General features: G+C 44.7%; 1 protein-coding gene across 2 annotated transcripts in view; it reads left to right on the top strand.

The window, feature by feature from the left end:
* VLDLR (very low density lipoprotein receptor) overlaps window positions 1-7,499 on the top strand; it is a 36,269-nt gene extending 28,770 nt beyond the window's left edge. Inside the window, exons 13-19 of one of the 2 annotated variants that reach the window (XM_040988905.1) lie at window positions 585-724; window positions 1,057-1,198; window positions 2,272-2,418; window positions 3,294-3,377; window positions 3,736-3,816; window positions 4,602-4,771; window positions 6,134-7,499. In XM_040988905.1, coding sequence (XP_040844839.1) covers window positions 585-724; window positions 1,057-1,198; window positions 2,272-2,418; window positions 3,294-3,377; window positions 3,736-3,816; window positions 4,602-4,771; window positions 6,134-6,169 — 800 coding nt within the window. In that variant the 3' untranslated portion in view covers window positions 6,170-7,499. The remainder of the gene's footprint in view (window positions 1-584; window positions 725-1,056; window positions 1,199-2,271; window positions 2,419-3,293; window positions 3,378-3,735; window positions 3,817-4,601; window positions 4,772-6,133) is intronic. The other variant, XM_040988906.1, reaches the window with a different exon arrangement.
* The last annotated feature ends 18,492 nt before the right edge of the window (window positions 7,500-25,991 follow it).

Genomic DNA, 25,991 nt, shown 5'->3' with positions numbered 1-25,991 from the left:
GGCTTGTTGGCTACATGGCCTTAATACGTGTCCAAATCCAGTGAGTTTTGGGGGGCTGACATGTAGAATACCCCTGGCCCAGGTGCCTTCCCATTTCCTCTGTCACTTTTCTTCTGATTTATTTGGGGGGGGGACAATAAACAGCCTGTTTGAGAACCTGAGATACCATTAGACACCTCCCCAAAGCGAATAGGAGTTTACACTCTGAAGACCGTTTCCCAGATTTGTGGGACCCCCTCCTCACGCTATCCTGGCTAATTTGACAACTTGTGCTGGATTGGGAGTCATAAACATGGACGTGAACTATTGGGTTTCCCTCGGCTCGGGGATTTGCCACTCCACCCTCCGTGTCATTCTCACTCTTGCCCTTTTCTCCCCTCTATCATTACGGCAGCATACTACGTCAGCAACATCATTCTCAGCAACATCACTCTGTTATTATTATGATCAGTCCATCATTCTGTTAGTTCAGTGTATCATGACACGGCAGGCCTAGGCAACGGCAGAAAGTCCAGCAGGCATTTTCAACAGAAGCCAGAGCTGTAACAGTTTCTCAGACAGCGCCTGCTCTTTTTCCTACCCAGACCTCATAAAAAGCCGCCTCTACTGGCTGGATTCCAAGTTACATATGCTGTCCAGTGTGGATCTAAATGGCCAAGATCGTAGGATAGTACTCAAGTCCCTGGAGTTCCTAGCCCATCCGCTGGCACTGACCATTTTTGAGGTAAGATGCGTGTTTCACCTCTAGTTTATACCTTTGACCTTGACAAAGTGTTACACATTTTTGAAGAGGAAGAGCAGGTGTGGGGGAGGGATGGAAGGAAAAGGGAATATGACATTAAAGACTATTTACATACAAAACCTGGTAGAAACTAGATTATAATCCCTTGAAGCACCTGAAGAAACCAAGACTTGTTCCTCTTTTGGTTTTATGTCTTATGTCCCAGACGAGCACCCAATACACATGGTCCACTAATGGTCAGTTAACAGCAATGATCCGAGATCATGGCTTACTCTGGAAGGACAAACTAATTTGGGGGCATGCTTCTGTTTTAGGATCGTGTCTACTGGATAGATGGGGAAAATGAGGCAGTGTATGGAGCTAATAAATTCACTGGATCAGAACTGGCCACTCTAGTCAACAACCTTAACGATGCCCAAGACATCATCGTCTATCATGAACTCGTGCAACCATCAGGTAACATGCCTTCCTTCTGGAACGTTCTTAAATGACCACTCCCAGGGCAGAGCATGACACAGAATGGCTGCCAGCAACTCAACTGCACCATGGCGCTTCTGCCTCCTGTGGCCTACCTCAGCCACGTCACACTTGGGGGTCGGTAGCTTCCATTTCTGATGTCTTCCCTGAAATGGATTCACAGCTTCAAATCCTATCTTCCTCCCAGCCCACAGTGCTATAGCTTTCATTTTCCCCTGGGTCTTCATCCCATGAACAACCCCTCCTCCCCATAGAGTTTGGGTGTCACAAGTTTTCCTTATTAATAGTTTGTTAAGAGTTACAGGAGCAAAGTGTCTCTACAGACTGAGTTTCTGGCAGCCAAGGTGGTGGGTGTGGGGCTGGCTCCCTTCGAGGCTGGGGTTTGTCTCAGGCCTCCCTATTAGCACATGGCTGTGTCTTGAGTGGACCCCGCCTTCCCTTCATACACGCTTGGGTTCAACTGTCTTCCTGAGAAGACACAACTCCTGTTGGATTGGGGAACATCCTGATGGCCTCATTTCAACTTGATCACCTCTGTCTCCTGGATGTTAGGACTTTAACCTATGAACATTAGAGTGAGACACCATTCACCCATTAGGTTCACCTTCTCCCCATGACACAGCCTATTTAGGATTGCGCAGATTCTTGAAGCTATCTTGTCATACTATCTCAAGCTCAAATTGTCTGACTGGCCTAAGTCAACCCTTTAGGCTTCTCCATAACTGAAATCCCCCTTCTATTGTCTAGAAGCAAGCTGAGACAAAGTCAGGAGAACTTAGTCTCTCTCTTGAACAGGAATGAGACCGTCTCACCTCCCCTGCAGATATGCATTGTCCTAAATCATTCATATCTAAGCAATGTACTTCAACTTAGGGTCCCGAGCACTTGCTACCTGCCCTTTATTAGTAACCATCTTAGTTAAGGTAGGACAGAGTAGACAAGTCTGGATTCCTTAGAAAGCGCAAGGAAGGATGAAGGCTTGCAATATCTAAAGTGAGGTTTTATCTAGAGTGGCACTGGATACCTAAAGGGCCTTCTTTTTTTCTGACTAGGGAAAAACTGGTGTGAAGAAGACATGGAGAATGGAGGGTGTGAATACCTGTGCCTGCCAGCGCCACAGATTAATGAACACTCTCCAAAGTACACCTGCTCCTGTCCCGATGGCTACCATCTAGAGGACAATGGCCGAGAATGCCGAAGTAAGGACGTTTATATTTCAACCACAAGCAAGGTAGAGAGTAGGCAATACAAGACACTAGCTGGAAAGACTAGGAGGGATGTTTAAGATTCTGAACTAAGAACACATTTCGTGCATACAGTTCTCTTTAAGAATACGTTTGAGAACGTTCCTGTTACCATTGCATGTCATCTGTTCACACCAACTACAACAGGAGAACTCTCAATGTTGGATAAGTTGATAGTGTCAGTATCCGTCTTACAAATGTGTACCAGTTTAGTCTCATTGGAGTGATGAGCTGCCTAATGTTCAGGTAATGAAGCAAAGATTTCTAGCATTTTCAAGCTTAAGGAAGAACATGGTGACAGCAAACTTCATGGCCTCAGTAGATGGCACTACCTAATTTTAATTTTCTTTTCTTAGCTTTCGATTCAGTGGCAGGATAGATCTGCTTGTTTTGTGACCAAGAAATTCATATGATAAGGTTTTCATTAGCTAAATTCTGAGCCACTAGCTCAGCTGACAGATCAGGTAGTTACAAGACAGTCTGGTACGCCTGGTAAACTATACTATCTTGAGATACTATCTTACAACTCTCAGAAGCCTGGGGGTTTTGTGCAGAAGGATCACCATGCATGGCCGTGCATCTTTTTGAATTTTCAGACTCCACATGCTGACTGTTCTGTCCAAGACTTGATGTATTTCTGGAGGGTTTTGTTTTGGCATGAGACTGATGGTTCCCTCAATGTTGACACACCCACCATGTAACTTAGTCCAGCTGTGGTTTGTCTATTTCCCCTGGGGTAAAAAATAACCTTTTGCATGGCTTGTCTGTGCTGAACAGTTAGCCGCTCGGGAACCTTGGCATTAACCAGGTTCTTGGTTTTTATAATTCAGGTACTGCAACTACTGTGACTTACAGTGAGACAAAAGATACCAACACTACAGAAATGGCACCAACTAGTGGACTAGTCCCTGGAGGTATTGGGTTCAGTACTGCAAACTGTTAATCTCAACTAACAGCCACACTCTGCATCTATAGCTTAAAGCATTAATGCAGCCTTTAACTCTTGGTCCTTTCCCTCCACCTGGTAACCTAAATTTATACTCCAGAGACTCAGAACCTGCACTGTTAAGCCCGACCTCACTTGTCAAGGTTTCTGTCAGACAACCGTTAGCAAGTCGTTATCCTAGTACGTGATTCAAGTGCTTCTAGCCTGGTATTCAATTTTAACACACACTGACTGGGTTCCTAGCTGCGAGGTTCTACAAGGATGGATCAGATTAGCATGTCTGAATTCACATCACCTGAAACTGATTCCTTGTGTGCTCCCTGCAGAGATCAATGTGACCACAGCAGTGTCAGAGGTCAGCGTGCCTCCCAAGGGGACTTCGGCTGCCTGGGCCATCCTGCCTCTCTGTGAGTACATTCCCTTCCCGCTGCACCCGGTCAGCTTCTCAGACACTGGATGGATTTTTGATTCCTCCGAGGCTTCCCTCCGATAATCCCCTAGACTGACTAGCACATTCCGACCTCCACATGGTACAGCTTTGTCTTCAGTGCTGTCCTTTGTTTCATGACCTGATGGGAATGAATGTTTACTGGTGATGTGAGTGGTGCCTTTTGCTTTCTACTGGACGACTGTCCGGGTTTAGCCCCTTTCAGCATAAGTCTCTTTAACCAGAGTCTTGTTCCATTTCCCTTTAAGGTGATGCTATGGTGGCTGTCGGATGCAGTGTTTGGGATGCTTGCATTCCCATGTCGGAGTGCCTAGTTCAAGTCTTGGCTCTGCTTCTGATCCCTTTTCCTGCTAAACCTCCTGGCGCACATGACAGTGGGCGATGGCTCAGATAGTTGGGCTCCAATACCAAATTTCCAACACAGGAGGAAGGACCTCTAAGGCTATTATTTTAGCCTGTGCAGTTGGAGTTACTTAACGCTGCACCACCAGGAGCTAACTCTCACATTCAGCCACGGAGTGGGGCCCAGGACTCTGTGCTTGCCTAGGTCAATGTGTAGCTCAGCACCATGCATAGAATAACATCACCACGCAGCTGACAGCAGTTCAACCTGCCGCCCTGGTTATAACGCAATGTCCTAGAAACAGGAAACACTGACGTCAGCTCTCACAGCTTCCTCAACAGTGTGCTTCTCTGGATGCTCGGACACTAGACCTCACATGGTCCCCTCTCACTTTCCTGCAGTGCTCTTGGTAATGGCTGCCGTGGGTGGCTACCTGATGTGGCGGAACTGGCAACACAAAAACATGAAGAGCATGAACTTTGACAATCCTGTGTACTTGAAGACCACGGAAGAGGACCTCTCCATAGACATCGGTAGACACAGCGCTTCGGTTGGACACACGTACCCAGCGGTAAGGGCCCTTTCTCTTTTTGCACACTTTGGCATCAAGTGGGACCGGGAAGATGGGAGATCACTCACTCGAGCTGTGGCTAGCGGAGCCTAAAAGAGCTCATAGGATCTTGCAGTTACCACATCCTTTATCTGCTACCTCAATTGTCGACAGTGTAGTCTATCAGAACACAGGTCAGTTCACGGATAAGCATGCACCCCGCACAGATGGACAATTAGGTCAAGTCAAGACTGGTGTGCTGGGGTACAGTGGGTTAAGCTGCTGCCTGGGACACCAGCATCACCTAATGGGAAAACTCATTTGAGTCCCAGCCACCTGGTTTCTGATGCTGCAACCTGTTAATGAGCCTGGGAAAGCAGCAGACGAAGGCCTAAGTGTTTGGATTCCACGTGAGGGACCTGGACAGAATTCCTGGAACCTGGCTTGGGCCTGCCCCAACCCTGCCTATTGAGGCCATTTGGGAGAATGAACCAGCAGATGGAATATCTCTCTATTTCCCTCACTCTTCCATGAATCCATTTTCACTCTTTCAAGTAGATACATCTTAATAAATAAACCTGGCTTGGGCCTTACTATATTATCAGACATATGTTTTAGCTGTTGAAACGACACGTTAATTTCAACATGAAGCAAGAAAGCTTCCCTTTGAATTGTCAAATCTGTTGCCTTTGGTAGCCTAATTCAATTTTAATTGAATTAGCATATCATATATAGGGGAGTTGTACTTCATGCTATGTGTTAAGGTTTACTCAGCCGGAACCAGTAAGTGCTTTCCTACTTGGTCTTCACTAGGAAATGGACTGAACCAGACAAGGGCTGAGCCCTCACCTCTCAAATGCTCTCTGAAACCTGGGACATTAGTTTTGTGTTTTCCTGTTTTTCTCCAAGACACATTAGTCAGAATTGGGCATACCAGTTTTTTGTTTTTTTCTCTACTAACGTCGACACAAGTTGGACCCGAGAGATAGGACCTAGGTCTACCATGAAATTCACTTCTCTTTTCTATGGACCTTAGACCCACAGCCTGGGGAGAATCTCGCCTAATCTTGTTGGTGCACCTGTACTTGGATGGTGAGCCATCACGTGGAGTTAGATGGGAGATATTCTACTTCCAGCATCCTGCTCCCAAAGTTTCCCTATCTGGGATTTCAGATTTTTTTTTTTTTTTTTGCATTAGAGATGTTTCACCTGTATGATTGATTGCAGCTTAAGTGCTTAAAAGATACAACTCTTGGATCCGACACCCCTTCTGAGCATTTTGGGTCTTTGAATGACCAACTCGAAAGCAAGGTTCACTGCAGAGACCAGGGCCACCACTGATGAGTGTCACTAAAACTCCTTCCTTCTTTCTCTTTTTCACAGATATCAGTCGTAAGCACAGACGATGACCTAGCTTGACCTCTGACCCAAGGCTTGACCTCTGAGGTCTAACCCAGTAATACCCCCAACTTCGGAACGGTAACCGAGCCAGCAGCTAAAGTCTGTTTTCTTCCTCCCATCTGGAAGGAGGCCAGGAAATCACTGCGTGGATCAAGCTTGTGTACTTGACCGTTTTTGTATTACTTCTGTAAATGTTCTTGCCCGCTTTCGACTTCAGCGTTGGATATGGTTACCACGTATCTGTAATCTATGAATTTCTAAGACAGTATTGCCACCTCTGGCCAAATATGCACTTTCCCTAGAAAGCCATATTCCAGCAATGAAACTGTGTTATAGTGTACACCACCTGTACATATGGTGTATAGGTCACTTGTAAATACCAACCCCCCGCCCCCCAGAGAACAATCACTATTCTTAAGCACTTTGAAACTATTTCTATGTAAATTATTGTAAACTTTTTTCAATGGTTGGGACAATGGCAATAGGATAAAACGGGTTACTAAGATGAAATTGCCAAAAAAAAATTTGTAAACTAATTTTGTACGTACAAATGAACTCTTTGACCTCAAGGGAGGTTTGCAAAGACTAAGTGTTCAAACTACTGTACATTTCTTTTTTTTTTTCCAAGTGCTAAAAAAAAAATTAAACCAAGCAGCTTAACCATGGTTTGTGCCTATTCCTCTAGGATGAAGTCCTCTGATTGGCCTAAAAAGTACCACAGGTGTTCAGACTCAGTGTTTGAGCTGTCACTTCGTGACATTGCATAACTCTGTAATTGGAAAAGTTTGTCTTACGAGCAAGCACTAGCAAAAGAATGATTTACCATTCAATATCTGATTGTTATAAAGAAATTCCAGGGTCTTAACTTTGCAATAGTTTGGTTTAGTCTATATCCAGAATTCCTCCTACATACAGAATTCTTTTTCTCATGCTCATGTCTCCTAATGTAGACACATCCTATGATTTCTGTCAGCTCTACTTCCTCCTTGAGCCTGTGTTTTCCATATTCTGTCATTAGGTACAGGTCAAGGACAAGTGCCTTGTGAGGCGTGGAAAAAGGGTTTCTTACAAACATTTAGACTGTTGTATCAGGAAGAAGGCTAGGAAGGAGAGTATATGGCACCACTTTTGGGTGATGGAAGGCAGTGGGTTTTCAGTGTACTCCAAGGAACTGCAGGTGCACCTGCATCCCCTGAACCTTTATTAGGAAATGCAAGTTCCCGGGCCGCATTCCACACCTGTGTCAAACTGGGGGGTGGTGCCCAGGAAGTCTGTATCTTCAGGTGATAAACCAAGATTAAAACACAAACAAGCAACCAAACAAAAACAAAACACTGTTCTAATGCGACTGGGTAGAGTATATATGGTTGGAATTACTCCTTTTTTTTTTTTTTGCCTGAAGCGTATGATGGATTCCTTCTATAGACGATTTCTGGACCTTTCAGTGTAAAGAACAGAAAAAGAAAAGTGTTGTGTGTGGGTGGGGAGGGGGTGTTGAATGAGTTTTCTATCTGGTTGGCCAGTTCTTCCTTCCTGGAAAGTCTCTGGATGCCCGAAAGGAAGAGAAGATGCAAGGACTCAGGGCCTGGGTGATTCTCTAAATCCAAATGGGACTGATGCAACAGAAAGAGAATAAAGTGATGTCGGGAGTCCTTAACCGGATTGGTAGATGACTCGCTCCATTTGCACAGGACATGTAAGGCAGGGGACACCTCCTTCTAAGGGAACAAGAGCAATAATCCTAAATGAAGAGTAAGCTGGTTGTGTTGCCTTGTCCAAGGGATGACTCCTTGGGATTTAGGACAGAGGGGTCAAAGAGAAAGGATGAGCTTGGGTTGTTTATACAGAAGCCAAAGGTTGTAATCATCAAGATAGCACTGTGTCTTTTGGCACCTGTTCTTATGGCTGACGAACAGTCGCCATCCTGAACAGGGAACACACTCGGTGAGGTCTGCCATCAGCAAGAGCCTGAAGTGCTTATGTGCTAAATCATTTAGCACTGGCCACACCCAAACTCTGCAGGGAATTTGTTGCCCTGCTGTAGTACAGAGGACAGGTGCTTTGTTTTGACTTGGCATTATACCAGAGTCCCTTTGAGAAGCTTCAATGCACCATGCTTTCTACCATTCCAAGGATCATACAGCACTCAACCATCTGGCCTCTGGTCATAGTTCCTACAAATAAAGCAATATTTGCCTTCACTGTGTGTCAGATTCCAATCCCTTGGGTGTTCTTCCAAGTTCTGGGGACTACTTTGCAATCCTGAAACAGTTTTGTTTTCCCTAGTAAGAAGCCAAGGTGGAAGGCATAGTTCCCTACATTTAAGAGGCACAGAGTCCTTGGAGCAACAACCTAACTAGGTGTTTTGATTGAGACCACAATGCTTATACAGCTAAACTGCTCGTCGGTTCACAGCACAACAGTTCCCAAAAGATGACAGCCCTGGACTTCTTTATCCCAACAAGAGCTTAAAGAATGCTCAGTGAAACGTGCTGGAATAAGTTTGCTGTGTCCCAAGAGTTTAATATAGAAGGAGAAATTTAAGAGGCAAAGTGCAGTGTGCATCAAGGACCAAAGGGGGCTATTTGGAGTCTAATGAGCCTGTCACACACAGTGACTAGATGTGGATTCTCTGGGGGCTCTAGGAATTGCTGCAAGAGGATTGATGATGTAAGAATAAACAAATTTGGAATCTCTGGTCAAGAAATGCAGCCCAGTGCCTGTGTTGCACATTTTTAAGTGGGCTTTGCAAGCTCTCTGCATGACATATGTGTGTGTGTGTGTGTGTGTACATACATACATATATATGTATATATATATATATATAGAGAGAGAGAGAGAGAGAGAGAGACCCAGTTGTTCAGTTAGCTCCCTACATTCTTAAGGCTGGTCTAAAGATCTGCATCATTGTTAAACCTTTGCGTATTGATCAACACAGAACCAAATAAAAAGGGGGAGAGACTGTTACGTTTGGCACTTGCCTCTGTTCCTCAGAGTCTTGCCAATTAGAGAGGCCCAGTGAAAATGAGAAGGCAGGCCCTCAGAGTGGAACCAAAGTGCATCCAAAAGACAGACTGCTCAGCTCCCAGCTCTGGCAAATTGGAGACCGACCTGAGGTCTGCCTTTGAACTACGCGCACTAGATTCTGGCGGGGTTGTCCTCTAATCAAAGGAGTCTAACTGGAGTTCTCTCCCCCAGGATTATCACCTGCTGAGATTTTATTTAGTGCAACACTTTTGAGCGCGAACTGTGCTATGCTTTTTACCTTTTCACGGTGCTGAAACCTGTGGAAAGCACAGAGGCAGCTGCTCCCCTAGGCCCAAGGACCGAGAGTCCAAGCTGCTAATGTTGATCCCTACGCTGGAGCGCTTCAGGTCTCAGCCTTGGTGCTTGGGGGAGAAGGGGACTTTTCTCTCCTGTTTCTCTCTCTGCACCACGGGAGCTCAGGAATACATAAAAACAGAGAAGCCTGCGGGGGCCCTTGTTCCCACAATGCTGTGAGATAAGGCCAGCCTTTGGATTTCTCTCCAATTCAGCATGGAAGTTTCCAGGTCAAATAACTTCATGGGGAGGATCCTTACTCATATCTGATTTGCATACCGAATACAAATTAGCATAAAGGCCCAGATGTGAAATGCAGAGGTCGGTGAACTAGCTACTAATGCACTGACGAAAGGAGTGGCCCACTTCTTTCTGCACAGTGTCTCCTGGATCTTGGCAGTATTTTGGAACCCGGCTCACCTGAGAGGCAGGAGCTCGGTGGGATCACATCCTGACGGTTCCATCCACGGACATCAAGGCGAGAGCGAGACAGGCTGAAGGCGGGGGAGTTGGGCTCTGCGGCTCTGCAGAATGGTTTGCTGCCTCTGTGAGCTCCATGGGGGATGCCAACGAGAACGCAAGGTGGATCTGTGCAGAAGGAACAGGCAGTTAACAGCCAGCCATGCTACGGACAGGTTCTCACTGTGACGTTGTAAGGGTGCAATGAGGTACACTCAAAGAGCTCAGCGTCCTGGCTGGCCTGCAGCATGCTTAGGGCAGACATCACTGCCACCCTAGGATGGCTCAGCAACAGGAAGTGATGTAAGAACAGCAAGTGACATTACCCATAAGCATTCCCGGTCTCTGACTCCTTGTGGGAGGGGGTAAAGTGCATTAGCGCCTTCAAGTATCCTCCACTCTCCCTATCTAATGAGATCCAAGACTGAAATTCCTGCAGTGAGTAGACACCACACTGCATAGCTAAGAAGTCTTAAGGACTGTGGGGTTGAAATTCTAGAAACAGAGTGGAAGGTATCAGACCCAGCTTTTGCCTTCACTGTGTATCTTACTGAAGTAGGTATTTAGGAAGCTGTAGAGTGTATATACGCAAACACTTCGGGTCTCCTCACCACATGTTGAACAGTGTGCCAGATACATTCTCTAAAGTCTTTAGGTTGACCATGACAGTGACTGTCATAGAGAAGTAGGATCTCCATTTTGTAGATGTGATAACTGAGGTGACCAACAATGGGTGGGTCCAAATCCTATGCCTTGGCTGCCCTCCTGTCTCAGAAGAGGAAGCCAGAGTGTCCCATCATGGGTCTCCCGAGTCCCTGTTGACCACGGTGTGCTGGCTCGGCAGTTTCTGCAGTCTTACAGATGCCACTCCCAAAAGAGCAAGGTATGGAAGTGTATCCGAAGCTGGCACCACTGCATCTGGGCAGCACAGAATAACTCACGGAGGTGTCATAGTTACGAGATGCTAGGTGGCCCAGCTTTCCTTGAAATCATAGTGAGATGTTAGCTTGCAAATAAAGATTGGACCACGGAATTTACAGACAGGGTAACACCATTCCGCATTCTGTATAAGATCTTGGGGAGGGGCGGGGAACAAGCCGTAAGCCTCCTTGAGGGAGAGACATGCCCGAGAGAACCGCAAGCGTTAGGCTTTGTGTCCCGATCAGGATGTGTGACTCTGGGATTAGAACTTAGGAACTGCAGCATCTAGCCCAAGTCCTGGGTTGGTCTGCCGGTTTTCATGCGTATTCGAGGGGGAGACCATTTTTGGAACGTTCGGAAGACGATCTTGCTATTTATAAATGCTACTTGATTAAAAAAAAAAGTGATTAAAGAGCACAAAAGTACCTGGGACACGGGTGCCTGTCCCCAAGGGTCAGGCTCAGAGCTCTGGACCTGGAACGCATGCGTGGGAATGCATTCGGCCCTGCTGACCTGTACATAAACATGTTTCCCTGTATTAACAAACTAGACATGTCTCTCAAATAAAAGTTTATTTTTGAGATCATGCGTGTGAGCCTCTTCTTCCAGAGCCCTGTTGTAAAATCTTCCATCTGAATCATGGAAGACCCAGGCCCTCCTTTTTGGAGAAATGGTCAGGGCTCCGAATCTAGGTTGTTCAGGTCCAACGGACAAGTGGTGCCGCCTTCTCTTCTACCAAATGGAGCAGACAGAGCCTCGCCACAGGTGACATGTAACCTCAAATGCCTCTCTCCTTTTTTCCCTCCCGTGAAAGAAACGACACTGAAAGCTACTAAGTCCATGTCCATCTCCTGTCCTGTACCTATTACCAAAAGCTGGATGCCACAGGTAGGTAGACAAAGCAGGTTAAACCTTGACAGCTAAGGCAAACCTGCATGACGCTTGGCCCTCATCAAATGTCTGTGTTGAAACCCATCTTCTACTAAGGCTGAGTCTTAGAACTTGATGAGTTCTCGAAGTAACTCACCTGAAACTCGTAAACAGTTGTCCCTAATGATTTGGATTTTGCTGGATGATAGACACTGGGAATGACTCCAGTGTTGTAAGACAGCAGTACGAAGGAAACTTGGAAAGATTTTTTTAAAGTCATCTCTCCAAGCTCAGCAGCGAGTCCTTAAAGAGTGGGATGCTGAGTTTGGTTTCGGAGCCTGAGCGCTCCGGCTTTCCTTACAGATAGACCTGGATGTTCCGCTCACCCAGTTGTGGCCACGGGGAAAACATGCAGTTGCTAACCCTCCACCCCTCTGGACAACCGCAACAGTCACTCTGTTTCCCTAAGGGAGGGAGGCCACCAATGCAAAGTGCTTCCGAGGGCAGGTGGATGACACAGCACAGCATCCTTGAGGGCTCCAGCTTTCTACCAATGTGCACCTGGGAGCAGCAGGTGCTGGTTCAAGGACTCCTGTCCTGGCCACTGCCCGTGGGAGATCTAGAAAGAAGCCTGAGTTTCTGCCTTCAGTCTAGCCCAGCCCTAGCTGTGGGGCACACCTGGACAGTGAACCAGCAAAAGAGAAGGTCTCTCTCCTTCTGTCTCTCTGCCACTCAAGTAAAATGAGAATGAATATGAATATAAAGTGTTCCACTCAAATAACAATGGCTGCTTCAGGACAGCACCAGAACTAATGGGTAAAGTCCTTTACTTTTGTTCGTTTGGGGATTTGCGTTTGATCTAGGGCCTGGTATTTGAAAAAAAAAAAAAACCCATTTGCAAGTATTTCTTGTTAAAGCTGCCCTTGAAAAACGTTAGCCTGTGGTAAGCTTTTAAAGTCCAAATCGTCAAGGAGATTAATTGTCCTGCACCCCTTTAGCTTTGTAGAAAGCCTCACGCAAGTGACCTTCCACTAATTAAATAGCCCAGGTGATTGGCTTCAGGTCACCAGTCACCCAAGCAGGTCTTTTTCATCAGTGGGGGAAGACAGGTTAGACTGCGTACCCCTCAAGAGGACGAACATCGCGAGCTCGTTGCACTGATGGTATCAGCAAATATCTCTGGCGCAGCCTCTAGGAAGTATTGGAGAACGGCACATTGCAAGTCTGAAGACCCAACTACTGCCATATTCTCTAACTCAGAAGCCAAAGGGCATGTTTCTATCTCTTAGCTGTTGCTTATGTTTTATAAAACACACCCACTTCCATGTGACAACTGGCTCAAGATGAGTTCTTCAAAGCTGAAAGCAAATCTTCCCTTTTGGCCTGATCTGCCTTTTGTGTGGTTTTCCTAGAAAGGCCTTCTAGATCATGAACAATGGTTTGGGATAACTAGACAGCAATGGCATTGCTCCTTGAGTCTTAAGACTTTTTCCCAGGCACATCCCATGAGAGGGTATGTGCACAGGCTGTGTCTGTAGAGAACGCAATGTGCCAAAGATGCCCTCGGCCAGGAGAATCCGGCAGGCTCCTTTGCTGGCTGTGGCCTCCAGCTGCAGGGACTTGGTTTGGCTGTTTCCCATGCTGGGAAGGGACAATAGGCGGATCACTAACCTGGTGGGATGAGTCAGCCTGCCGCTGCAGAAATGGGTAGAGAGTCACACATCTCCTCCCTAAACTAAGAGAACCGGAATTTTGAGGCAAAGTAGAGCATGAAGCAAAGCATCAATTCCAGGGCCTAATAAGGCAAGGGCTTCCCCCTTTCCGAGACAGACCTTTGCCAGCCTCCCCTTCCTCCTGGAGGGTGGGTGTCCCTATGGAAACACATCAGGCCAGGCCCTGTGGCTCCTGATTCCTGTGCCAGCTCTCCCATAATGCTCTCTGGAGCCACAGTTTCTACAGCTAGCCATTTTGGTTCCATAATGTGAAAGTTTTAGATGGGATCTAGAATTTTCTGTCCAAATGCTTTCTATTTATTTCCCTGTTACCCACCTGCTCTCCCTAAAGGCACTGGACCACAATCAAAATCACTTCCCCTAAAGAATTTTAAAATGTTGGTATTTCTGAATTCCAAGAACCCAAGGTCACACAGTCTGAGACCTGTCTGAAACAGGAAGTGACAGGTCCCGGTACAGGAAGCAAAAAATAGCTGCTGAAAGCTACCCTTTTAGCAGACAATGCCTCAAGTTCTCCTGAGAGCAAATGTGTAAATTCAACAACGGTTTATGAATCTTTCGTACAGAAATCAGGGTAAGGATGCTATTTTGAAAACCAAGGAGCCTCTTATGACCCAAAACCATTGGAGGGGATTTTTTTTAATGGGTTAAGAAATAAGGGGAGATCCTGATCTACAGACATGTTATGCCAGAGACCTGAACTGCAGCAAGAACACACAACATACGGGCCCGACACGCCTGTGCCAGCACCTGCTTGCATTCAGGGAAGGGAGCCAACCTCGCCTATGTCAGCATTCGATAAGCTCCTGCAAGAACTACACAGAGCAGAGGGACCATGTGCCATTCTCAAGCATGTCCCTTCCCCCACAGCAGGTGCCCTGCTCCTGGCACCGCGTGATTCCTCATCGCCATCCCGAGACAGATAAGATTCCCGCAGGGTTAGAGGGTGGCAATTAGTAGCCCTACTTCGCCAAATAGCAATATGCTAATCTGCACGGATTTCTTAGAAGAAGCCAGGAAACCTAGGGTGGAAAATATTACTACGAACCACAACTAGTCATTTGCCTTGCTACAGGATTGGGGTATGAAATTTCCATATTTCTATGAATGTAGCAGAAACTTTTGGGACGTGGTGAAGAAGGGCCTCAGCCATGTTGGGAAAGGGGCTACCAATGGCAGGATGGGTATGCCTCTGAGCAGGGGCATCAAGTCTGGGTGCGGGCAAGTTTTGGCGAAAGGAACAAGAGACGGCAGAGCTGTGCGAAGTGCGTGTAAGTTTGGGGCTCACAGTGACAGGTGACAGGAACATTCAGTATGCAACTCCAGATGGTTTACATCTCGTGTGTTGTAAGTCCTTTCAACCTTGCAACTGGCTTTTCAATGGAGCCAGTGGCACACACTAACCACCTTGAATGAAAACCCTTGACAGGAGCCAAGGGTAGGTAGACCTGGCTGCACAGAAAAGGGACTGAAAGAGAAACCCCTTATCTGATCCCACTGGATCACTGCAAGGTCTCAGGGTCTGAGAGCGGAAGCTTCCAGGGGTTAGAACTCTCGGGCTGGGACATGACTCTGACAGGATGTAAGAACAGAAGTAAGAGTCCCTACTATCTGGACCCAGAGGGGCTGAGTCCAGATGTCCCAAGTCACTCCATTGGACCAGATCACAGGACTTTTCAACGACATTCAACAAGACTGCGGCCGGCCAGTGTACACAACTTGTGGCAATGGCCTGTTGGAGCCTGGAAATTTTCAAGCCATGGAATTATCTTTCCAGGGTACAAATGTGCCTGTGGCGTGTCCCTCTCTTTGATGGAGAACAAAGACCTTAGGCCAGCATCAACACCACCCTGATCATTAGTCCTCCTCTGTCCAGTAGTTCTGAAGCCCAGACAGCTGCTTTGGTTATAACCGAGAGTTGACTGAGCCTTCTTCCTCTTACCACTGTTTCCTGCGTGATGCTGTGCTGTTCCTTATGTTGCTCATTTTGCTCTAAGCCCCGCTGTTGTTTCCCTTCACCTGCTTCTCAGTCTTCTTCCAAGCCTAGGCTCAGGCATTGCCTCCTCTTAGGAGCCCTCTTTGTTCTCCTGATTTATGTCCTGTTTCTACCTTGCGTACCACTTTCTAACACAGTATTTGTTCTATTGACATTATCCTTGTTATGTGTTTAACTTCCAGACTGAGTCAAATGCAAACCAGCAGTGTTCTTCGTTCCTCTAATGCAGAGCACGAGGCTAGACATTTCTGAAATGCTCGGATACTGATGGATAAGCTAACTTACCCCAGGTGAGTATGCCAGCAACGAGGCCTTTAAGTCCAGCAACATCTCTAGACAGTCTGCCCTGAGATGTTATTTTCCTATCCTGGTGATGTTCTTGCTTCTCACGCAGGACAGTGGTCCTGCTGTGGATTTCAGTGTGGGGAGTCCCGTGCAGTCACGGCATACAGAGCACTGCATCTGTGGGGACACACATGTGCTTTTGGAGTAGCAAAACTTGTTGTGGATGCAGCTAGCACACATGGAACAACCTCAGACACTGCTTTGACTTTAGACAACCCCATCAGAATTTCCGGAACCCTCAGAGTTGGCCTGGGCACATGCTACAGGCAGCTTCTGGAACCTCCCCTCACCTAGTCAATAATCCCATTACCAGGAGTTGGGGACAGCCCTGTTTCATCAGAGGCTGCGCTGCAGGAAAGCTCTGGCCACACGTGAATATCATCCTAGAGAAGCAAGAATTCACTCTTGGGAGAACTCACTCCAAGGCAGCAGCCATTCATTCTTACTCAGGTTCACGTTCCCAAGCCACCGCACTGGGAACCAAGCCTCCAGCTCAAGAACTTCTGAGGACAAGCAGCATCCAACTCATAGAAGTTCCCCCAAGGAATGTGGCAGCCAGGCAGACTTCTGAGAGCCTGGGCGACAGTGACACCGAAACGGGCTGCCTTGGTGAACTACAAGAGGGATTGTTTTTGCATTCATCAGAGCAATCATTCCTTAAGAAATGCACCCCTCTGAAAAGTGGGATGAGACCAAAGAACTTGCCAAGAAAATCATAGTTAGCCCTCCACATCCAAAGAGTCTGCAGCTAAGGACTCCACCAATGGCTCGTTAATTACTTTGTTCCATGCAGCAGCTTAGAATACACCCAGGCTTTGTTTTCCCCTTGCCATGATTCCCTGAACAATACCACACAACAGCTATTTTCTTACATAGATTTGCATCATGTTAGATATCATTAATATAGGTCAAGTATCCCTTATAATGGCATGGAATCAGTTTTTTCGGAATTCAGGATTTACTGTTTCGAATATGTACTTATGCACAATGAGCTATCTCTGGGGTTGAGCCCAACTCCAAACATGAAACTTATTTATGTTTCATAAACCTGAAGCCTGAGGCACATAACCTGAAGTTCACTTTACACAATATTTTTTTTGGTAATTTTGTGCACGTAATCGTTGCTGGGTATACAATTTTCCATCTGCAGTATATGCTAGTGCTAAGAGAGTTCACAGTTCTGAAGCATTTCCTGTCTTGGGTGGTTTAGTTGGGTACGCTCACCACGCAACCTAGAGGTGACTTCAATTATACAAGCAGTTGTACAGAGGTTGGTGATGTGCAAATACTGTGCCACTTTACATAAGCAACTTGTGCCCAGGCAGATTTGGGTGTCTTCAGGGAGCCCTGGAACCAAGCCATCGCAGGGACTAAGAAGTGCCTAGACTTGGAATCCTGTACGCAAGATCCCTGTGTCTCCCAATGTCACACACAACCTCTAAAGATGTTCTAGCTCATTTAAATAAGTTCACATTTTTTTACTGTTTCTTTTTGGCTAAGAGCTTTCTGTTAGGTTCTCTGCAATGCCATTTAAGGAATTAATATTTTACTCAAAAACAAAACACAACAGTCCTTTCCTGTGGACCTGTAACATTTGGAAGTACGAGAGGGTTAATAATACTGGTTTGCCTCATGTCATATCCCAGGTTTGTGTATTTTTGGTCTGCAAATCAGTAATGATTTCATCACTCCCACCTGGACTTTTCTTCTGAAGAGGCAGTGTGCTGTAGTGGCCAAAACCTTGGAGCCACAGTTATCATTCTAGTAAATTCTCTCCCTCCTCCCAGCCTCCACTTCGTCATCTGTATAATAAGTCAGCGATAAAATTCAACTTAGTTGCTTCACAGAGCTGTTAAGAAGGCCAGATGGGGTAACAGATGTGTGCTAGCTCAGTATGAGCTTTTTTTCGTTGTTGTTGCTCAGGGTCTTTGAACGGAAGACATTTGCCACGTGTACATTTTGAAGGTTCATTTCCCAGAAAGAAATTTTATTCAAGTCTGACATCACAGACTTTTCGTTTTACAACGAAAAAGTGCTGCACAGGGTGTTCTGTGTTTAAAATAACACCACCCATACTGATGATGCCAAGTCATTCACACTAAATCCAAGTGCCAGCCATTCCCTAATCTGTTACATCTACGACTGATGTTGACCGGGCTTCCCTCCCAACAACACCTCATTACACGGGCAAGATATGCATGTTTCACGAAGACATTAGCATTGAGTCACAGTACATAAGGACATATAGACACACTCGTAAGACTTGTTTTGGGCAATAGCCTCATGATCTGGGAAAGGGTTATAAGTCTTGAAACAAATACGTATCTCATTACTTTCACAGTTTGGGTTATTAAACTTTGGGGTTGGCACTGACCTACCACGTCCCCAGAGCTGATGCAACAAAGTGAAACTCACTGTTAACAGCCATTGCAATCGAATGGATCAAATTGCACTATTATTCTTCAGCGATAATAAACAGTAGCGAATGGAATATGCTGGCTCTCCTGCCCAGGACATGAGGTTGTGCTTGTTCAAAATGACAGATCTCCCATGTGATGGGGTGGCGGCAACTTCAGAGACTTGTGTTAGGAACACTGCCCTCAGGTTGGTGCTTCTGTTGCCATTCTACATCTATGAAGAACAGGTGACTTGGTGAAGGAATACACTATTGTAATAACACAGGGGAAAGCAGGGGTGCCGGGTGGGCAGGAAAGAGAATGGGGAGGCGAGACAGGGGAAATCCCTGAGCCTATGGAGCTGTACTGTGAAAAATCAAAATTAAAAAGCAAAGAGACAGACAAAATCCAGTCATGTGAAAATGCTGCAGACTAACTGTGCCACTTGATAGAATAAGCGTCAGGCCAGGCTAGAGCCATCAGGCTAAGAAACCCCAGATAACAGGTGTTAACTTTGTTAGGGAGAAACTCACAGCTCCCTCAAAGGTCTCTCTGTACAAGGAAATAATGCTCCCAGACTACTCAGTTTCCATCAAAGGAGTCACTGTGCAAGGAATGCCCCAAGCCTGTGAAATGTTTAACACAAGTTGGTATCTGCTGGAACATGGGAACTGACATCTAAATGTGCTCTTCAGTGGTGCCATGTCGGTGCCTACTGCCTTCATACGTCCTCCACAGCCACCACCTTCATCTTCCGGACACACGCTGCAGAGAGAACTTTTTTGACTGTGGCAGCTTCTGAGCAAAGTTGCAGGCCTTGGGCCTGGAATTAAAGGCCCTCCAAAAACGCTTGGCTTGTAAACCCAAACATTTAAGGGGGGGGAAGAAATACCTTTTCTACCCAATCTCTTCCAGAAAATTAAAGAAGATGGAATCTTTCTCAACGCATTCCAAGTGACTGACATGGATGCGATACCAGGACCACACTGACAAATGTTTATAGCTAACAGCACCCTTCATAGCGATAGATGAAAAACGCTTTTCATTAAGATCAGCAATAATCAGGTAAGAATACTTCCTTCTACCACTGAAAGTCACTTCTATGTCGGGATTCTGACCAGTATAGTGAGACAAGAAAGAGGAAATCTAATGTATTTAGACTGGAAAGAAAGAAGTAAACTTTCCTATGAAGACATTATGAAATCGAAAAAAAAGAAAAATCCTATGAGTAACAAGTATATTTGGCAGTATTTATATAAATATCAACGGTCTCTCTATAAGCTAACAACATTTAGAAATTTTTCAGTTGAGCAATTCCTCCATCTCATTGACAAAATTTTAGAGATAAATTCAAGATCTGAAGACACAGACCTAAGAATGCGGTCCATCTTGACCAGTGTCCCCTCTGTAACTTCAAAAGCATATGTTGTTGAACCAATTAGGTGAAAACGGTTGCGTATACTCTAAAAGTTGTCTGTATCCTTGCAGATTTGGGGTCTTTTTTTTTTTTTTGCTTTGTCAGTTATTGAGGGGGTTACTTAAATCTCTGATTATAACTGTGCATTGTCTATTACTTTTTTTGCACATCTAGGAGTTTCCATCCAAGTTCTTGATTTTCCACCTATAGCTAAGATGGTCACATTCCACACCTGACAATAACTTGTGCACTTTGATACTTGATCACACACACACACATCGCTACCAATCATGGTCAATCATCACTGAAAATGAAAACATCGCCCCCCTCCCAAATCCTAGCATATAAAATTCAAAGATATAGCAAAAGCATAATCCACCATAACCAAGGCATAATTCTCAATATTGCTACGCTACAAAGATACAGTATTAAAGAATCTAATATGGCCCATCTATGCATCAAGTTAAGAGTAATCTCAGAACTAAAAAAAAAAAAATCCAAAAGGCATGTGTAAAATTTAATAGGCAGTTTTAATTGAAACCCAAACTTACCAGGACACTCCTTCATAGAAATATATGTCACACTCTTTAATTAGTAGTCACTTTCACACTTAATGATAAAATACACTAGAAACACTCCCCTTGAGAATCTCAATAAAAAATCTGCTCCTTTCAAAGACGTCTACAATTTGTTCACATTCACTGTTCCTGCTGTTTCCTGTCCAGCCCCACCGTTCTTGTTTTTCCCCAGTTCATTCCAGAGATCGCTGCTGCAGGGTCCTGGATAACTTCCCATAGCAGGGCTTATATTTCACTTTTAAATTTGGCCAAAGTCATGGCAAAAGCCTCCAATTGTCAAAGCAGAAAATAACAAAGCCAAAACATTTGGAAACTTATTTCCATTTACCTGCATCGATGGGAAACTTTTTTTGAAAAGATAATTTTGTGGTCTAATTTTCAAAGAATTCTGTTCCTAATTTATCTTATGAACATATTTGTCATACAACCGGAAAGAAATGCACAGTGGAAATTTTACAGTTAGAAAGTTGTTAGTTTGGTTTTAATAAAAGGTGTAATATGATAACATTACACATATTTTATAGCCTTTAATTGTCACGTAGCCTTGTGATTATTTTCTTATCAAATATGTATTATCTAAATTATTATTTTATAGGCTATATAATATATCATAATATACTTGTATCATTATCTCCTTAACCTTGCCCTAGAATAAGCATTGATTCTGGCTCCAATTTCCCCAAACTTGCCACTTTCAGGAATCTTCCTTCTTTCTCCCATTCACACAACACACACACAAAAAAAAAAATCTGAAAATTTTCCTAAATCCCGGATTACTCTCTTCCTTGTCCTGATACAAATCTTTCAATATATATGCTAAATAAATCAGAAGGTCTTTGGACAAAAACTGGAGGAAGAAGGCAGGGACCAACATTGTCCCGGTCCATGGCTCCATTCCTCTTACCTGCAGAATGCTTCCACTCGATTGACAAATACACATCCATGCTCCAGGATGTGGAAGAGTTGCATGTGATCAAGGGGAAGAATCTATAGCTAAGATGCTTGGAATTCTAGTAAAGATCAAACACTAAACTAAAATCATGTACAGTAGTCAACCAGCCTGCTCAAGCATAGAGTTTGAATCAGCATTTTAGACCACTATCTTGAAGTATGAACTGTCAAAAATTTAAGCAACATTTTTTAAAGTCTTTCAATACGAGACCCAGTGTGGTACTCCAGTGGCCCAAGTCCTCTCCTTGCATGCGCCAAGATCCCATGGGGAGCACTGGTGTGGATCCTAGATGCTTTATTTCACATCCTGCTCCCTGCTTGTGTCCTGGGGAAGCAGTAGAGGATGACCCAGAGTGTTGGGACCCTGAATCCACATGAGGAGACCTGAAAGAAGCTCCTGGCTCCTTGCTTCATATTGGCTCAGTTTTGGCCATTGTGGCTACTTGGGGAGTGAACCAGCAGATGGAAGATCTTTCTCTCTGTCTCTCCTTCTCTCTATAAATCTCACTTTCCAATGAAATAAATAACTGTTTTTAAAAAGTCTTCTAACATGAAAAGCAAAATAAACTGCACAGAAAAAGAACTTCAGAAGAAGTCATGTCAACAGAGGTGACAGAAGGAAGTGTGCATAATTCATAGTTTTAAGACATAGGATATTGCCTGTATAAAACAAGAACAGGAAGCTGTTAAAGAGCAACAGAGAACAAGCAAAATTCTTGGAAGTGAAAAGTACTGTAACAAAAAAAAAAATTAAAAAAAGGCTAGTGAAAGAATTCAAAGATGAAAGTGAAAAAAGAAATTCTGAAACGAGAACAAAAGGAGAAAACAGGAAACAAAGTGTGTGACAACTGGACGAGTAATCCAAAGCACCAAACCTTTACAGGGTTTCACCAAGAGTTCACAGAATAGGAAACAAAGCTCATCGAAGAAACGAGAATTTACCAGGAGAGAAAGAGGAGTTTTTTTGGTTTTGTCTTTTTTTTTGGACTGAAAGGGCTCACTAGCTATCCGAAAACAATACATACACACACCCCAAGGCACATCATCACGGCACAACAGAAAACCCAAAATAGTGACCATCCATTTTCTTCCACAAAAACACACTGAGCACAATTAACAAACTGGATCACAAGAGATCATTAAGCTTCTTAGCAGCACCAGATGTTAGAGAAAAGAAAAAAAGATGCAGTAATAGCACCATCATATTACAAAGACTAGTTAAATCTGCAATATTTTACTCAAACTACTAACCAAATGCAAAATACACGTATGTTCACACATGCAAAGCCTTAGAAGAATTTTCTAAGCAAATGCAAAACTGATTATTGTTTCCAAACAAATAAAGAGTGTTGGTACTAGAAAAATAATAGGAATACATGGGACCCACTTGGGGATAAGGTTTAAATTATGATAAAAAAAAAAATAAACACTCATGATAATATAATTCTGAAATACAAGTACACAAGACAATGGAATAGTGAGCAGGGTACCAGAAGAAAATTTAAAATTTTTGAACTTGTTTTTATTCATTTGAAAGGCCTACATCAAGACGAACTAGCGGACAGAGCCCTCCCAAACACCTACCACAGTCAGGACCGAACCAATTTAAAGCCGGGAACCTAGAACCCCACCCAGGTCTCCCGTGTGGGAGGAGGTGCTAGAGCCCTCATTTGCTGCATTAGCACAAAGGTGGACAGGAATTCGAGCTGGGACTCAGTCACAAGCACTGTGATATGGGATAGGGGGTGTCCGAGATGACAACCGTTGCACAAAACACACTCCCAGGGAGAAATCTTGGGTAAAATTCTCATATTTTATTGTAACAAGTCAACTGACAAAAACCTAACTAAAAAGGAAAATACTGAACAAATATTTCATCATTTCAAAAACAGCACAAAATATTATCGATAAGAACACTCAAAGTTGATAGCACTCATCTCTGGGTAGCTGGAATCAGCGGTAGGAATATGTGGTGACAGAAGAGACCACTGATTTTCCCAACACTTGTAGAATTTGTTGATTTTTCACACTCCATGTGGACTTTTCCTTTGTTTCACAAGAATTGCTTTAAAAGGGAGAGCAGGATTCCAGGGCCCCAGTGGCAAGAACACGTAGGGTTGAGAAAGTACCCTTATGCTTCGGTTCAAGAAAGATAACAAAAGCTTCCAAGAAACACTCTGTATTCTGAATTCCAGCAATGGCAAAGGTACAAAGAGGGAGCTGTGCCGTGCTTCAAACAGCTGCAAAGAAACCTGGCAAAGCATATGCCTGCACCATGATCTCCTTTCTCTATAAGAGCTCTTCCTGCAGGCTAGCCACGTGGAACGCCATGTGTCAGAAATCTAAGCTGGATCCAAGGGCCAGAATGGAAAATGAAAGGAGGAAATAGCAAGGATAGAAAACAACGGCAGAAAGACAGAAAGATGGTAAGGATTAAGGATATACTGAGGGACAGTATGAATGAACTATTGATCACTTACCTGGCATGAGCCAGGCATTGCATTGAGCATGGGACTAACCCAGCAACATGAATTCTCCTATCACAGTCCACTGGCGTTCCGGACTCTACCAGTGAGAAGGCTGTAACCTTGACAGATGAACTCGCCTGACTGGCAACTCTCCACTGGTGAGCAGCGAGGCTTGGAATTGAGCCAACTCTAACACCAGTCTTCTAAGCCACAAGGAGAGAAGAGTCAGAAAAACGAGTCAGTGACCTCTGCTTGCTGGGCGTAGGAAACAGCCCATTTTGCAGCTGTTGTTTTTAATTGTGGTAAAAGCCACTTAACACAATTCACCAGTGTAAACATTCCAAAGTGCACATGGCTGACAGCTAAATATATCCCCGGTGTCGTACAAATGTCATCTCCATCCGTTTCCAGAATGTTTATCATCCTGAAGAGAAACTTTATATCCATTCAATAATAGCAATCCCCATTTCCTCAGTCCTCATAAACTCTACTTCTCTTTCTATCTCTGGGAATTTTTCTGCTTTGCTTACTTTATCCACATGGGATCATACACCGTCCTTTTCCATCTGGCTTAGTAAGTGTTACGTTTTCAAGGCCCATTCTTGTTGCAGCACGCTTCGGAATTCCACTCCTTTTGAAGGCTAAGTGACATTCAGTGGCACGTAAAGACTGGTTGGGGAATGCCCGTGTTCCTTCCTTCTGGCTGTAGAGATTCATGTATTCAATGTACACATATCCAATGAAGGAACAGAACTCAATTCTTTGCTATGTATTCTAAACTTTGGTCTCCCCCTGATTTATTGCTTCCTAGGGAGTTTCAAGTTTTCTCAAATTCTGTCCTGAACTCATTCTTACCCCCTCTACCTCCATGTTTCCTATCCAGCAGTGGAGGAAGAAGATATGGAAAGTTTGCTTTTCCAAGAATGCCTTTGTTCTCTGGGACTGATGATCTTCATCTTCAAGGATTCTTGCATTCACCAATATATATTTCGAGAACTTCTAAATATGTTTTTTTAATTGAAAAGTTAGATTTACAGAGAGCAGGAGAGAGAGAGAAGGATCTTCCATCTACTGGTTCACTCCCCCACAAATGGCTGCAATGGCTACAGGTGAGCTAATCTGAAGCCAGCAGCTTCTTTCAGGTCTCTCATGTTGGTAAAGGGACCCAAGGACTTGAACCATGCTCTACTGCTTTCCCAAGCCACTGGGAGCGGAGCAGGAAGTGGAGCAGCTGGGATATGAACCGGTGCTCATATAGGATGCCAGGGCTGACAGGCATAGAATTAGCTACTGAGTCATCATGCCAGCTGCCTGAGCACTTCTATGCCTGACATTGTTCTAAGGAAATGGGACATTTCAATGAACAAAGACACCTGGCATGCTTAAGTGTATAATTCACTTGCTGATTTTTTTCTGACCTGTATTTATCAAAATGCTTCCAAATTACAGGGATGGTTTTATACGACAGAAACCTTTTGTCATTCAAGAAGGTAACTCTCAGGTTGCGCATTGTGGCATTTTAGGTTAGGCAGCTGGTGCCGGCAGGGCTAGTATCCAATATCTGACCGTGGGATGGAGTCCCGGCTGCTCTGCCTCCAGTTCAGCTCTGTCAAAGCACCGGAAAAGGCAAAGCAAAGGAAGGTTCAAGTCCTTGGGCCCCTGCACCTATACAGGATATCTGGATGGAGTTCTTGCCTCCTGGCTTTGGTCTGACCCACTCCTAGCTGCTATAGCCATTTGCAGAGTGAATCAGCAGTTGGAAAAATCTCTTTTTGTATCTCTGCCCACCCACCTGTCATCCTTTCCAATAAGCAAAATAAATCCTCAACTTCACAAAAGAATGCAACTCTTCAACAGGAGGAAAAGGATGGAAGATATGGTCCTGATGGAAAGACTCTGTGTCCTTCAGGGAGACTGTCTGTCCCCTCCTTTCCTCCCCGAGCAAGAGGTGGACAGGGAAGCAGCAGGAGGAACAGGAAGCAAGATGCTGAAGGAAGAGCTGTGGTTGCAGTTCCATCGTGTGGTGAAATTGGGTTAAGTTTTGTCTTCAAGAGAAGCTATGAGAACATCTGCATCCTCTTCATCATGTCTCTTCAAAGTGGAGGTTACCCAGTGGTGTCCCTGGTGACACAGCAGTAGTAGTGCTCTGCAAACTCCATTCATGATTCTTTTTTCCTAAATATTTATTTTTATTTATTTTTGGAAAGTCAGACCTACAGAGAGAAAGAGAGACAGAGAGGAAGATCTTCCATCTGCTGGGTTCAATCTTCAAGTGGCTACAATGGCCAAGACTGAGCTGATCTGAAGCCGGGAGCCAGGAGCTTCTTCTGGGTCTCCCACATGGGTTTAGGGTCCCAAGGCTTTGGGCCGTCCTCAACTGCCCTT

The sequence above is a fragment of the Ochotona curzoniae genome, unplaced genomic scaffold, assembly GCF_017591425.1.
Source record: "Ochotona curzoniae isolate NIBS_2020 unplaced genomic scaffold, NIBS_Ocur_1.0 contig_50, whole genome shotgun sequence".
Taxonomy (NCBI): Eukaryota; Metazoa; Chordata; class Mammalia; order Lagomorpha; family Ochotonidae; genus Ochotona; species Ochotona curzoniae.
This window is presented reverse-complemented; position numbering and strand designations above follow the sequence as displayed.